This window comes from Arvicola amphibius, chromosome 15 (genome assembly GCF_903992535.2).
Source record: "Arvicola amphibius chromosome 15, mArvAmp1.2, whole genome shotgun sequence".
NCBI lineage: Eukaryota > Metazoa > Chordata > Mammalia > Rodentia > Cricetidae > Arvicola > Arvicola amphibius.
The window spans coordinates 4,901,565-4,916,460 of record NC_052061.1 but is presented as its reverse complement, the minus strand read 5'-3'; the positions used below and the strand labels follow the sequence as shown (position 1 = coordinate 4,916,460).

General features: G+C 55.1%; 2 protein-coding genes across 2 annotated transcripts in view; one reads left to right on the top strand and one right to left on the bottom strand.

Annotated features, from left to right (window-relative positions):
• The window catches only part of Polr2c (RNA polymerase II subunit C), an 8,027-nt gene extending 6,011 nt beyond the window's left edge, over positions 1-2,016 (top strand). Inside the window, exons 8-9 of the mRNA XM_038313002.2 lie at positions 1-53; positions 783-2,016. The exon at positions 1-53 is cut by the window's left edge and continues 22 nt beyond it. Coding sequence (XP_038168930.1) covers positions 1-53; positions 783-927 — 198 coding nt within the window. The 3' untranslated portion in view covers positions 928-2,016. The remainder of the gene's footprint in view (positions 54-782) is intronic.
• On the bottom strand, positions 1,653-13,708 carry Dok4 (docking protein 4). The gene is made up of 9 exons (XM_038313000.1): positions 13,563-13,708; positions 8,454-8,682; positions 5,089-5,196; positions 4,825-4,939; positions 4,444-4,563; positions 4,147-4,336; positions 3,377-3,515; positions 3,098-3,218; positions 1,653-3,006 (listed from the first exon to the last, which is right to left on the bottom strand). The coding sequence occupies exons 2-9, from the start codon at positions 8,517-8,519 to the stop codon at positions 2,888-2,890; spliced, it is 978 nt and encodes a 325-aa protein (XP_038168928.1). The 5' UTR covers positions 8,520-8,682; positions 13,563-13,708; the 3' UTR covers positions 1,653-2,887.
• Positions 13,709-14,896: the final 1,188 nt, after the last annotated feature.

Here is a 14,896-nt window from a genome sequence, read left to right as displayed (position 1 = left end):
CTGGATGAGGATGAGTCTCAGGCTCCCTATGACCCCAATGGCAAGCCAGAGAGGTAAGGCCCAGTACTGCTTGGAACTGTAATTGTAAGAATGTAGATGGGAGAGGCTGTTGGGCAGACACATCCAACCTCCCTTTCCCCCCATGTAACAGGAGAATTAACTGTCAAACTCACGTTACACATTCTGAGTTGGTCCTCATCCCTCTCTAGCTACCATGAAGAAAGGGCCTTATTATTGCCCCATGCTATCTATTTCTGACCTAAGTCTGTCCAAGCTCAAGCCAGAGCAGAACTGACCATAGCCCTATCCTGAAGCAACTGGAGAGCTGTGGCCAGTGTCATGTATGATTTTTTTTTTCCCTTTCCTGCTGTCTCCAATGTAGAAATGCACGAACACAGTTATTTTAGAGTTTTTCAGCAATGCCTTTTTTTTTTTACCCCTCAAGACAAGGTTTCTCTGTGTAGCCCTTGCTGTCCTTGAACTCGCTCTTTAGACCAGGCTGATCTTGAGCTCACAGAGATCCACCTGCCTCTGCCTCCCAAGTGCTGGGATTAAAGGCTTGTGTTTGCCACCACTGCCCAGCTCAACAGCGCCTTTTTGAAGCAGCTGTTGCTTCCCTGAGGAACTGCAAAGTGGATCTGGACCACTCTGCAGAAGAGGTTTTAGTAAAGGGAAGTCAGCCCTGTCCCAAGATCAAGCGCCTCGTAGGAATGAAATCAAGTCTCACAGGCTAGAAGGGAAGCCTGCCTCACGAGGGCTCTCACCCTTCTCTTGTCCCTCAGGTTTTACTACAATGTGGAGTCCTGTGGCTCACTGCGCCCTGAAACCATTGTCCTCTCAGCCCTCTCTGGGTTAAAGAAGAAGCTGAGTGACTTACAGACTCAGCTAAGCCATGAGATCCAGAGTGACGTGCTCACCATAAACTAGCCGCAGCTCGCCCGCTGCAGAAGACTAGGTTCAAGGTGACCACTGGACTTCAGGTCTTGAGAAGCTTTCTGGTTTCAAGGCTCTGGACTGCAGTTGCTCAAGCTTCCCGGAGAGATTGCCAGGGTTCCGCTGGTATTAGGCAAGGCAGTTTTTCACTAGGCATTTAGCATCCCTGGCCTACCTTGTTGATCACTGTGGTATTCCTCAGAACCCCAGGCACCCCTTCCATCCTGTTTCCTAGCTCACTAGCAGTAGGGGGCCCTACTGCTTCCTAGTCGAGAACCACTGACTTAGACATCTGGTCAGTCCAGCTGTTTAAATCTCTGTCCAGGGAAAGGAGCTTTCATAGTCTACCTGGCTTCTGGTGTTGGGACTGAGTATTAGTACCTTCACTGAAGCAGCCTGTGTCAAGTCTTCCCAGGGTCAGGGCCAGCTTATTGGTGTCCCTAAGCTGAGATGTCACCCTTTGGGACTAGTATTAGACCCTGGCTATCTTCTCTGTCCACAGGTGAACTTGCTGTTTTATACTCTGACCTGACTTTGGGGCGGGGGGGGGGAGGGGACACACAGACCCCTCCCACATTCCTTTCTCTTAAGTGAAGTTCAGGCCCTACCCTTAGCATGTCTCCAGATAGTAACAAACCTGCCCATCATGGTTTTCGGGCAGCCTGGAGAAAAGCCCACACCAGCACATAAAGGAAAGGATATTTATTGATCAACAGTAGTTGTCTTTTTACAAGTTTTTATTTTTGGCAATAAAGAGCACAACATAATCTCCTTCATGCGTCATCGTGCCACTAACTGAGCCAGCTCTGCCTCCCTCCCGAGGATTTGAGCCCATATCTTCTGCAGACAAGCTGACCTCTGGGTGGTCATTACCTGGGTCACCTGCCTGGCTCTAGGGCCCCTCTGGGAGGAGGCCTCTTTATCATCCTGCCACAAATGTGAACAGTGGTTATTTACAAGGTCTGTTCCCACAAATCAGAACCCTAAAGTATTAAAAAACAAACACGCAACAAAAGGTTTGATGTGAATAGAAAGATAGCCCTTCTGCACGGTAGTCAATAAATACCAGCACTAGAAAATCAATTGCTTTAATTGCATTTCTGCAGGGAGCCTCAGCACCTTGTCAGGAGATGGGAAGGTCTTGGTTTTGGAATCTGGCCTGGGGTGGCTGACCCAGGGCAAGGGACCCCCCCTTGCTGCAGCATTATACCCCCACTCAGTAAAGGGGGCCAGTAGGGTGCTCCCCACAGCAGTTCTGCAGCCTTCCAGGCTGGCCCCAGCCATTCTCTACTGCTGAGGTAACGGGCGCCCTGCCCGAAGACATCTTCAGCCTACGAGCAGGAAGGAGCCAGTGCAGAAAGTGCATTTTAAAACCGAATGCCACCTCTGCTTCAAACTCCTAAGTGCAAGGCTACCACGTGGTACAGCGAAGTTTGGGTCCTTCCTGTGTCACTGTTGGCCCAAAGGACAGACACTATCTGCTGTCTTGGCCCTTGGGCTTCTGAGGAAGAACCCGCAGACAGCACCAGTCTGATTGCTCCCCTCCACTGACCCTGGCAGCTCAAACGGTCTCAGCAGCAGGAGAGGTTTTTTCAATGAGGACAGGAACAGCTGCCCTCATACTCAAAAACAGCTTTGACCACACCTGGTCATGGAATTAAAAATGGGTATGTGTTGGGGAGGGATAAAGGGACGCCTCATTAATACAGAATATGTCATAAGCCATATATATTAAAACCCTTAACAGTATATAGTCCCACGGTGGCTCTAGCCCCTCATGCTCAGGTGGTGTGGCCAGCCATGCGCTGAGGTCCAGCCTCACCCTTGAGGGCAAGGAGGGACAGCTTGCTCTCTTCAGGCTCTTGGCCAACAGCTCCTTAAGGCTGTCCACGGGCTACTGCAGTTAGCCTTCCCACGGGTGGCCCAGCAGTCAGTGCGCCCAGCAGTCCAGCTGTCACTGGGAAGGAGTCTGGGTCTCATTGCTGTCCTCCTGGCTGGGCTGTGGCTTAAGCAGGATGAATCTGTTCAGGAGGTCTGTTTCTGAGCTGGCCTGGGCTGCCCCATACCCTTCACCTGTGGTCAGAAATCCAGGCTCAGAATTTGAATCCAGGACCAAAGACCCTTGCCCAGGAGGCCTCCACAGGGACAAGACACGACGACTCACCGTAGCTGGAGGCTTCAGCAATGTTCTGAGAGCCTGTGATATGGTGCCAGTATGCGCTGCGGGGCAGCATTGTGGTGGGTGTGCAGGGGTATGAGTAGTGTTCGGTGCCCTTGTTCAGCAGCTGTGGCACAGAGAAGGGGTCCCCTGTGTTAGTTCCGGGGACAGAGCTGCCAGCCCAGGGCCCTGCCCGACTCACCTGTGCACAGGCTGGTGGAGATTTAGCTGGCATGTCTGTCCCACCCTCCCAGTGCCCTGGAACAACAGCAGCCACTGCCTTACCCTCACGTTCTTCTCCATTTCCAGCAGGACCCGCTTGTGCTGCTCAGCGATTGCCAGGGTGGCACTGTGAACCCGCTGGTAAATCTGCTCCCCTTCCTGTGTCTGGAAGGTGTAGAGTCCTTCCCCAGCGTCACACATCCTAAGGACACGGAAAGCAGGGTGGGCAAGGTGTCAGGAACTGCGCTGTGGGTGTGCGAGTTCTGTGTGCCAGCTGTGGCTGTACCAAGACCTCAGGGGACAGGGTGGCTGTGGTCTAGGACCTGGGCCACAGTATACGTGAGCTGAGCGGTTACCACATACACAGTGGGGGTTTGAAGACTTCACACAAATTTACCAGCGTAGCTTTTCTGCTACCCTCTGCTCTGCACAGTGAACAGCTTCCTCGGGTTTTACAGAAGGGGAAACCAAAGCATCCAGCCTAAGAGTAGCTCAGCCAAGGTTACACAGGGTGGTGCAGTGCTAAAGTCTAAGCAGGCTGGTGAAGTCCCAGCAGGCTAGGCGCTTTTTTAGTCCCCTACAGGAAACTGGTACTGAGGCCACAATCACAAAGCTAGAGTGTGCCCTGGCAGCAGTGACTGAGCCAGGGAGATGTGTTCGGTATGCAGCTTCAATCAACCTGCCTGTTGTAGCTAATGGCTTCTTGAGGCCCTGAGTTCCTCGTCTGTAAAGCTAAAGCATTCTATCCCCTCTGGGTTGCAATGCTGATGCCATGCAGAAAGCAATCTCCATAGTGGCCACGTGGTACAGGGAGGGAGGAAAGACGGTACTACCTGCCCGCCTCAAAGGTAAAACGTGTGGCATCTCGGCCGTAACGGCGCAAGGAGCAGAGGGGCCACGAGACGAGCTTCACGCGGGGGTTGTGTATGTCCCAGAGGTAGATGTTCTCGTGGGTGATCTGCAGCTTGCACTCGCCGTATACGTCCAGGTTGGGGCAGGGCAGCAGGAAGACATTGAAGCGATCTGCGGTGGCAGAGGGTGAGGACAACAGCAGGACTAACTGAGGGCCCAGCCTCCTCCCGCCCCACCTGGAGACCCCACCCCACCTGGAGACCCCGCGCCAGCCTCACCTGTCTGCTCGCACTGCACTCCTGGGGCCAGGAGGTCTGGCTCTCCGAGGCTGATGTCATTGAGCCGTGACCCCAGACATTCCACTGACAGCGTCTTGTACCATTCCTCTGCCTCCAGCTCTAGAGAAAAATCACACTTCACAGTTCTGCCAGCTCAGAGCCCCCAGCAGCCCACGCAATCTGCCTGGGTTTAAACCACTGCACTTTGCAGGGAAGGCAAGGGCCTTACCTGGCTGCCTGCCTTAGTCTGGGGACCTACTCCACCAGGGACACACCCCTCCCACCCTTCCTGCCAGGATTGGCCCTGCTCTGTTACCCACTGCCTGAACCACTGTTACCAGCCCAGGAGACCAGTCGGAGCCTGCCGCCCTGAGGCCTCACCTGAGTCACAGGTGAAAGTACGAGCCGAGTCATCCGTGAATATGATAGCCACTGCCTGCCTCTTGGTCTCCTTAGGGAGCCGTGTGACACACTTGACGTTGCTGATCTCAGTCACCTGAGAGGACATCCCAAGAGGCTTAGCCCGGCTGGGGTACTTCACCCTGCCTCCCATAGCTGTGCCCCCAGGAAGATTCGCCCAGACCTCAAGACTCAGCAAGTCATCTTTGCTCACAGGTAGGGGAAGCTAGGGCCCAGGCCCCTAACCTTGGGGCAGCCTCGGAGGCACACTGACTTCTCATCGGGGTACTTCTCCAGCCGCTGGGGCCCCTTGCTGGAAGATTTCCGGAATACCAGCCAGCACCTCCGGTAGATCTGCAGGGAAAGAACAAAGGTCAGGTCGCTGCTGGACCATATCCCACAACAATGCTGCCCTGGAGCTAACCCAGCCTCCTAAGGGGGCAGTACCACATCCCTCCCTGGATCCTACCTAGCCTAGAGAAAACCTGGAGATGGTAACTGCCCGATAGCAGCTACCAGAGGGGCGGTCCTCCCCAAATGACCAAGGTGGGTGTTTGTGATCAGCTCTGGAGCTGTTCTATGATCCTCCGTGTGCTGAACATGACTGATGTAATGGAGGAGCATTTGTGGGGTGCTTCCTAGCCAGTCAGTGTCGAGGTTACTCCTGAGGCCAGTTCTGTTATTGCCTCCATTTCGGGGGGGGGGGGAGGGGAGAGGATCATGAAGAAAGCAAGAAGGAAGGGCCTAACAAGTGGCAGAACTCCTATTAATATGGCATTGCCAGAGATGCACCCATCACCACAGGACAGATGGCTCTGGCCACCAGACAGGGTCTCCCAGGGACAGGAAGTGGCCCTTACACACAGCTCTGCATCACCATGGCCCTGTTCTTGGGTCCAGACAAGGCTCTCTGGTGTGAGGGGCATCACTCTTACCCCCAGGACTTTCCTGCACCACCAGCGTGCCCCAGTGAGTTCCCATGGGGACCAGAGGCCCACAGAGAGTAAGGGGCAGAGCTTAGAACTAGCTATGCACACACAACACAGGAGCTTTCCTTGGCAGGATCTTGCCTGTCCCAACCACTAATGCCCTATGCCAGTGAGATTCTCTAGCGCTTCATGAACTCCTAAGGAGGTGACTGTTCTCCAGAAGAGACCTGGCCTGTCAGACACCATGAAAGACTGCCCCAGCACCTCCACAAATTGCCCATCTTACCTCTCCTTGCAGGGCCCCTCCCTCCCTCCTACCACAGGCTCTCTTTGGCCAGTCTGATAGATTTACCAGCTCCTGCCAGCAGGCTTCAAGCCTGGCAGGCCTATTCCCCGGGCATCCCTGTATCACTGTCAGTGCAAACAAGAGAGTCTTAAAGGGGGCCTGGGCTGAGTAGAGGAGGGGAGGAGGCCACTGGGCCAGCTACCCCCTCTGTAGGCAGGTCACAGAACAAAATGGATCTAGACAGTCCCTCTCACTGGAACTACCTAGAGCTGGGCCACTTCAAATTCCTGTCTGGAATGCTGGAAGTGTATCTACCACTGTACCCCTGTCCCTAGCTCGGCCCTGCTCTGTCCACTTGAGCCTTTTAAGCAGAGAACATGGATACCATATTCTCACACTCCTTGCTTAGACCTGTTAGCAATTACTGACAGCTACGCTGAGCAGGTGAGTGGCCACATGAGGGACAGGGTGGACAGGAAGATGGGCAGCTGGATGAATGGACAGATAAATGAATGGGTGTGAGCTACCCAAGCACCCCCACCCCCAGCAGGCAGCAACATGAGAGTAGAGGCCTGCCCCCCCTCCAGTACCCTGGTTGCCTGGTTACAGGATACACACTCACACAACCCCAGGGAGCCATGCACTCAAGAGCTCTCCTCACTTCTCCCAGGGCTTTGATCAGCTTTTCCTAAGTGCTTTGCCAGGCTCTACTCTGCTGAGGGCGGGAGGAAGGGAGGGAGGCCCTGACAGGTAGGTGGGGAGGGCGGGCTTTATCCTCTTCCCGTTCCTTTCAGGACCCCCAGCCCACCCCTGCTCTCAGGAGCCTGAGACAGGAACACCGCCTGGGACAATGGCAAGGTGCTGCCTCTCCTGCAGAAGCAAGGTAAGCTCAGGTCTGTGGAGAGCAGAAGCCCCTAGGTAGAGTAGATACAAGTCTGGGCCAGGCCACACCCCGCCTGCCAGTTCTTTCCCCTGGTCTATCCACTCTCTGCTTGAGGCCTGGGAATCTCCCTCCCCCCTGCCCGCCCCCCCCCCCCCCCCCGCCGTGAACAGGGCCAAAGCTGACCCTACCTGCCTGCTCTGTAGCCAGTGCTTTCCTGGCAAGCCCTGCTAGCCTCAGCTCTGCTGGCCCCTGGGGACTTGCTGCATCTAAGCGTGGGAATAAGGAATGGTGGCAGGAGTGAGGTCCTCGTTCTCTGGGCCTGGCCTCAGCCTTGCTCTTTGTCTCAGAGGAAAGAGCAGGGTCTCTACCAGGCTTGGGCCAGTGAGACTTCAAACAGGCCCAGCCACCCTGCCTCAAAGCCCTGATGGCCCAGTCGATGGCAGTGGGCTACTGGCCTTTTCTGAACATAAGACACCCCAGAAGGGCAGTAGGAACAACAATCACCCCCCCCTCCATGGTGGCCCTGGGGAAGCCAGGTGATCCCTAGGCATCTCCTCACCCTCGGGCTAGCCCAGGAAGCCTTGAGCCTAACCCATCAAGGTAGCAGGGAGGGACAGGAGTCTTGGGAAAAACAGACTTGAGTCACCTGTCACCAGGGCTTGCTTTCCTGCTGGGAAGAGACTCTCATTGGAAGTAGTGGGTGGGCAGGGGAGCAGAGATTTCAAAGGGACCCTAGGGCCCCACTCATGCCTCTGGGGGATTTTCCCCACCCAGCTGGAAACCTGTATGGGCTGATTAGGGGTATGTACCCCACTAAGCCTCACCTCAGGGCCACCGCCAACAATGCCAACAACTCCAAAGAAAGCAGCCTATCCCAGAGCAAGGGCCATTTCATCCACAGATGGGGAAGTGTCGGCCTCTGCCCCGCCCCCATGTCCCTACCCCTACCTCCTAACAAGCCACTCCCCTTTCCTAACACTTCTTTAGCACCCAAAACAACCACCTAAAATATGATGAGTCCAGGCTCAGAACAAGTTGAGAAGCGGATGCATGGTGGCGGCGGGTGGGAGGTAGAGAGGTCACTTTAAAGAAAAGAGGATAGGAGAGGTGGGGAGGAGGGGAGGAAAGGGGGTGGGGAGTAAGGGGAGGAGGCCCAGGAGCCAAAGCTCTGCCAGCTTCGCTTTCCAGTCACTCCTGCTACCCGGTGGTGGCTGCCAACCTCCTCTGCTGCCACAGCCACTGCTGTGGCCACAACTTCAACAATAGCAGGGATGCCTCTGCCAGACTGTCAGCTACCACTACTGGTCCAGCGGCTGGGATGCCAGCCAGCCCAGCTGGGGCAAGAGATGCAGTAGGCAGAGGCTGGCCGGGTACATGCCAGCCAGCCAGTGTTGAGAAGCCTCGAACCACAATCACACAGTACCCAATGCTGGCGGGGGCCCCCACACACCATGCCTCCAGACCCGTCCTCGGTACTGTTTAATTGACAAGGGCCCCCGCCAGGGTGGCTCACCCCAAGCTTCCTGCTCTTCATCTTCACATAGCCTTGCTTGACGATGTCGTTGAAATTGGTCGCCATGGTTGCCCCTCCGCCTTTGGGGTGCCGGCTGGGCTGAGGCCGGGAGGGGTGGGTGCTCAGGTGATAAGCCCAGGTGTCTTGGTCTTCCCTGATCACCTGTTCAAGACACTCCTCACCTCCCCCGCCTCAGCATTGTTCTAGCAGCTGCTTCGCCCAGCTCCTGCTGGAAACCCAAATGACAGGGAGATTAGAGCCAGTGACATCTTTCTCTTCCCCTGGTTGTCTCCTTTTTTTTCCTTCCTCTTCCCACACTCCTCCCTCCCTCTGCCCGCCTGCCCGCCCGCCCTTCCTCCTTCCCTTCCTCCCCACCCCAGGACGGCAGAACCATTCAGGAAAAGCGAGGTGGAGGCAGAGCAGGAAAATGGTCCAGCCCAGTCCCCTCCCTCAAGGCTGGGGCTGGCAGTTAACCCCTTCCTGGGCTGGCTGGCTGGCTCCCGTTCTGCTTGCTGTGGAGGCGAAGGCAAAAGAAGAAGGGAGGTAGCTGACTCTGGAGTAGCCTGGCCCCTCAGCTTGGCAGCATCTGGCCATCCTGATAAAACTTTGGGGCAGACTTAAAGGAACTTGCCAGAGCACCCGTCTCCTGGGTGCTGGAATCCCAGCGGAGAACTTCCAGAAAATGGCCCAGGGTCCTTTATCTACAAAAGCCTGTACTTCCAGGTTAAAGACAGTACACTTTTGGTTTCACAGACCCCAAGCCCTCTGCCCGCCACACTATACCTGGTTCTCCCCAGCCCTGGTGAGAGGCTGGGAGTCACCAGCTCAAGCCATTCAGATCCTGCTCCTGGTCCCTGGACTCTTGGGCAGCTCTGCTGGGTGCTGGCGTTCCCTGGGTAGGAGGGTAGAGTCCAGGGGGTGGGGCCCCGGATAAGTCTGAGGAATGTGTGGGACTGCAGGCTGTGGCCTCTGAGGAAGTAGACACTTACCCTGGCCCTGAGCTAGGAGGAGTAGGCCAGCCTGAGGGTGGGGACATGGCCCCACCAGGCCATTTGGTCTAGCCAAGCCAAGCTGTGTTATGTCCTGAGCATGGTCAGGCATTAATTATAGGAAGGATGACCCAGGGCATGGGCTGTAGCCTACGCAATGCAGGAAAAATGGGAATAGCCGGGGAAGATTTGGGATCAGTTAACACAGACTCAGGCAATCTCAGCAGTGACCCAATCTAACACCTTCATAGTATACACTGGAAAAGAAAGTTGCCCAGAGAGAATTAGCCACCAGCCTAAGGTCACACAGGAAGCCCAGGACACAGCCAGAGAGGAATGAGGACACTCCTGAGTGGAATGTTGTCCTGTAGCCCCCTTTGGCTGCCTGCCACCACATAAGCTTTCTCTGTCATGAAGCCTCAGGAGTCAGGGCTATGCTAGCAACATGGCTCCCCGCATCTCCAGGAATACTGGGTGGCAATGCAGTAGCGTTTCTGGAGTTAGCTGGACATCTGCGTCTCCAGGATGGGGCCCTAGGGCAAGCACGAATCTCAATCCTCCAGCATCTTGGCATTAATTAATCTCTTGGAGGCCTGTCTATTGCATCCCTAACGAGGAGCAGATGGGACACCCCAGTGGGCACATGCAAACAAGAGGTGGGGCAGAGCGATTACTTCTCTCCTGTGCACAGGCCCTTTACATCCTCTCTTCCAGCTCCCATGTCCAGGATGCTCCCACGGCAAGTGCTCTGCCTCTCCCGGGTCTAGTCCTCGCCAGCCCTGTCACACCTGGGCTCTGGTAGAGGGGTTATTTTCCCAGCTCTGTCTCCACCGCCTGCCTCTGGGGTTGTCTTGTCCCAAGAACAAGGACTGGCTCTATGGAGTTCCCTCCAAACTGACTATCAAGCTAAGCTGGCCCCTGGCAGCTAGTCCACAGCACTCAAGGCCAGTTTCCCAAGCAGCCTACAAGAAGCCACAGGCTTAGAGGCTGGAGAGAGATGGCTCAGAGGTTAAGAGCACTGGCTGCTCTTCCAGCGGTCCTGAGTTCAATTCCCAGCAACCACATGGTGGCTCACAACCATCTATGAGATCTGGTGCCCTTTTCTGGTGGGCAGGCATACATGCAGACAGAACATTGTATACATAATAAATTAATTTTTAAAAAAGAAGAAGCCACAGGCTCAGTGGCCCAGACAACCAGGAGTATGACTGCAATTCCTCAGTTTCACATTGGTTGTTTTTGTTTTTGTTTTTTTCTAAAGAACCTAGGCAGGATGTAGCGATGTATGCCTGTAATCCCAAAGCTAGGGAGGCAGAAACAGGAGGAATGCCAAAGGTCCAATCTACTCTGACTGAGGAAGTGAAGCCAGAAGGTACACATGCTCCAGACCCTCCTGCCCAGTCCAGGCCATAACCCCACTACAAACCAACCTCCATATGCCCAGTGCAGACCACTCCCTGTTGGCTCCATCAACCATCTCCCCTATACAATCCATGGCCACCAAGGTCCCAGAGCTTCCTGCTGAGTCTGTCCATAGAACATCCAGCCCCAGAACCACTAAAAATCAACATTATGGGAGAGCCTAAGACCGGCCAGCATGCTCTGGCCTCTGGTCTCATTCAATACTGACCCAGGACCCCAAATGGAGTGAGTGCAAAGAGGATTAGGAAGGTGAGGATGGAGAAGGTAACACCAAGAGAGGGATCCATGCCCACCCCTGTCCCTGCCAAGAGGGAGTATACGGTCTTAAACAGAAAGTCATTACTAACCTGCCCCAGAAGGTCCCTCAAAGGCTAAATAGACAAAAAACTAGGGGCAGTGAGAAAGCCCCCGTCCCTCCATGGCTCCCACCAGCCTCTCCCAGGCCTGCAGAGACAGATACCTCCAACGGTGAGAGGACCTGAGCTATACCACCCTCCGCTTTAGGATGAAGCCCTTGAGACAGTGCACATACCTAGATGGCTAAGCTGGGTTGCCAGTAGCCATTCCCATGATTCTAGGGGCAACCCCCCACCCACCCACACACACCTCCTCTATCCTGGAATCAATGTGGCTGGTTATTCTTGGAAAGACAGTAGCTGCCCTGGGCCAGGCCAACACAAAGAGCCAGACTGGACAACACACTGCTGCCCTCCCCAGGAAGGGCAGCATCCCCTAATGCTCCATGGGCAACACTGAGCGCTCCTCCCAGAATCCCGCCTGGAGGCTTTGGCTCTAGAACAAACACAGAGGTTCCACCGGTGGCAGAGCCCAGTGCTGCCTGCCTGGCCATGCTGCCCCGCCTCTGATAGACCAGATCTTATCGGGGGCTGCGGATCGGCCCTATCTGGACACAATCTCACCTGTCATCAGTCTGTTTCCACTTCGCAGCAGAGACACCTGATTGCAGGTGTCTCCTGCAGGGAGAACTCTCCCCACTACCTACCCCGCTGTCCCATCCATCTGTGATTGCTATCTGGGGCCAGCAGGGTGCGCTCCCGCAGATTCCCATGCCCCAGAAGGTCCTGTCTAGGGAGAGCCACAAAGACAGACCAAACACTAAACTGGGTAGAGGAACAGAAGGGAAGCAGGACATCTGAACACTCATGGCCCCCAGGAACATGGTCCAGTGCCCCACACCAATGCTGTTTCCCCTGGTGCCCTGCCACTTCTCAATATGTAAATACCTTCTCAGGGCAGCTCTCGGTATTTGCCGCTCCCTACCTCTAACACACTTCCCTCCTATGGTCTCAAGTCTACTCCGCTGCCTCATTCAGATCTCGGCTGAAAGTCTGCCTCCTCCTAAAGGCTCTCCTGACACCCTGGCCTTGCTAATTAGCTGTCTCGCAGCACCCAGTGTTACGGTCTATCACGCGTCACTATGAGATTTTCCTGTTCCTTCAATCTGTCACTTGGTCATGTAGAGACACCTACAATGACAGTTCCCCGATGTCCAAGCCTTTTCAGTCTAGCTATAGCTCCATCCCAGTGACCAGGACACTGATAGAGGACAGAGTAGGGAGGGACACTACTTTAAATCTATGATTGTCCCCATCCTTTCCCCCTCACCAACACTATCTAGCACCAGCACTATCTAGCTCTGCTCCGAGAGTGTGCGAGAGGCAGCAGGCTCTCACTTCTCTGCAACTCCGTGCCAACCGGCAGGACCAGCAAAGTCCAAGAGACCAGGGGGACCAGTGGGTTCTATGCCCCACAGTTTGGTTCAAAGCTGCCCCAGGGGACGTGTGCTGCTGCTGACACCATTTCTGAGCTTGGCTAGGGGCCCCACCTTAGCTGGGGTTGTTGGGTGAGGTCACATCCAGCCTGATGCCCTGCCCAGGAATACCCAGCACCCAGGCACACAGAAAAAGCAACTGTGAGAGGAACAAAGCTTCCAGGATCCACCTGGGACGCCACATTTCCCCGAAAAAGGCCAGCAAAGAATGTGGAGAAAGCACAGCCCTGGCGGCTGCTGGAATGTGCTGGAGCTGACACCCGGCCCCTGGCTGCCCTGGCTTATCAAAGCCCTCCATCCCAGCCCTCCACCCAAGTGCTTGGTAACTGTTTTGCTCCCACAGCTCCAGGCAGGCAGGTTGCACAGAGCTCCTGTCTGCCCAAGGCTCTGCTCCTGTCCCTTTTCAGTGACAGAAACCAGTTAGCTGGCCCCAAGGTGGGCAGAATCCCAGAGACAGAGGAGGAAGATTTTAGGGCAAGAGACTGCTGGCCCGGAGGACTGCAATCAATCGGAAAGCCACTTGCAGGTCCGGTAGGCAGTAGGGAGAAGTCTCTTGGAATTTGGGGATCAGGAAGGCGAGGAAGGCTGCTTCCGGAAAGAAGCTAAGGAAGCCAGAGATCAGGGTTTCTCTGTTGGAATACGTGGTAGGGCAGGTGAGGTAAGGTCCAGACCTAGGCTTCCCAGAGATGGGAGCTGGGTGGGGGACGGCTCATGGAGTTTCAGGGTCCCGCTGGATTCGGGGGGCGCGTCTGAGCCCTCCTCCCTTAAATCAAGACACTCCCGTGGCTGGGAGAGTCCGCAGGTTCCTGAGGTGACCGAGGGCGCCCCAGGGTGAGAGTCGCCGGGATCTCTCACAGCTTGGTGTGGCCTAGGGACCCTCTCCCCGCTTCACACTCCCCCATTTACCTGGGCACCGAGGAGCGGGCTGGGGACTCTGGCTCATGCCCGCGTCTAGGCGCAGCCCGGCGGTGGTGGCGGGATGGTGGCTCACGACTCGGGCTGGAGACTGGAGTGAGGCGCAGCCTCCAGATCCGGATCCAGCGGAGGCTCGGCTCGGGAGGTAGCCGGTTCTGCTGATCCCGCGACGCCACGCCCCTTGAGGCCACGCCCCGCGACGCCCTGGCGCCACACCACGCCCCACCGCCACACCCCCGCCCATCACTGGCGTTGTGTCACGCCCCTTCCCGGAGCCACGCCCACCCGAGAGATCCGCCCAGTCCCGGAGCTCCGCCAAAGCCATATTCCTCCGAACTGCAGGACATGTTCCAATCCTCAGCTCACTACTAGTACCAACTCAGTTATACCAACTCTTCTCTGTATTTCAAAGCCCAAACTCACGTTGCCCCGCATCTTCTGGAGGTGAACCCCACATCAATTCCCAGCTTTTGAACCTCACCAACTTGAAGAGTCAATACCCTGCTAATGCCCAGACCTGCCCAGGACTCGCTCGGCTTCACCATCACTAACCTCACACTCAGCTGTACTCACCTGCTCCCTCTGCAAGCCTGGGCAGACTACATTATCATACTTTATTTTTTACTTACTATATTTCTTGAAACTAGGTCATATATGTGTGCGTGCGTGCGTGCGTGCGTGTGTGTGTGTGTGTGTGTGTGTGTGTGTGTGCGTGTATTCATGAGTAGAGGCCAGAGTCTGATACTGGGTGTTTTCCAGATAGCTAGTAAGAGCCCTGCAATTTAGGCGCACTGGTTGTCCATGAGGCCTTGGGATCTATCTCAGCCCCACAGTGCTGGGTTACAAACTTGCTTGGACATGGATGCTGGGGACTCACACTGAGGCATCTCCCCAGTCCAGGGTCTTGCTATGTAGCCTAGGCTGTTATTGATCTTGCTATGTAGCCTAGGCTGTTACTGAACTTATTACAATCTTTCTGCCTCTATTTCTGGATACCGGGCTTACCTCTGCCACCAGGCCAGGCTACATCTACACACTTTGAGATCTGAGGATTTGAAAGCATGCTCTCTCAACCAGAAGTGTGGGTGTTCTCATGAAACAAATTCCATCCCTGACATGTGAAATCAGAATTTGTGGGAGTTGCAGCCAGAAATATGTTAGATCTCTCCAGGTGCTTTTGTCAAATGTTGACACCTGAGGACCCCTACTTTAAGCCATAAGTACAAGGCCAAACAAAAGGCTATACCTAATTGACTGAAACCCTGAGAAATGAAAATGCACAAGTTTGACCTTTGTCTCTGAGGGATTAGCCTAGTGCATGAAGA

Excerpts from the sequence above, each read along its gene's own strand:
- Dok4 (XM_038313000.1), bottom strand. The coding sequence starts at position 8,519 with ATGGCGACCAATTTCAACGACATCGTCAAGCAAGGCTATGTGAAGATG. Across the intron at positions 4,564-4,824 it reads TACTTTCACCTGTGACTCAG|AGCTGGAGGCAGAGGAATGG; the intron begins GTGAGGCCTCAG and ends ATTTTTCTCTAG. Across the intron at positions 3,007-3,097 it reads TGCTGAAGCCTCCAGCTACG|GTGAAGGGTATGGGGCAGCC; the intron begins GTGAGTCGTCGT and ends TTCTGACCACAG.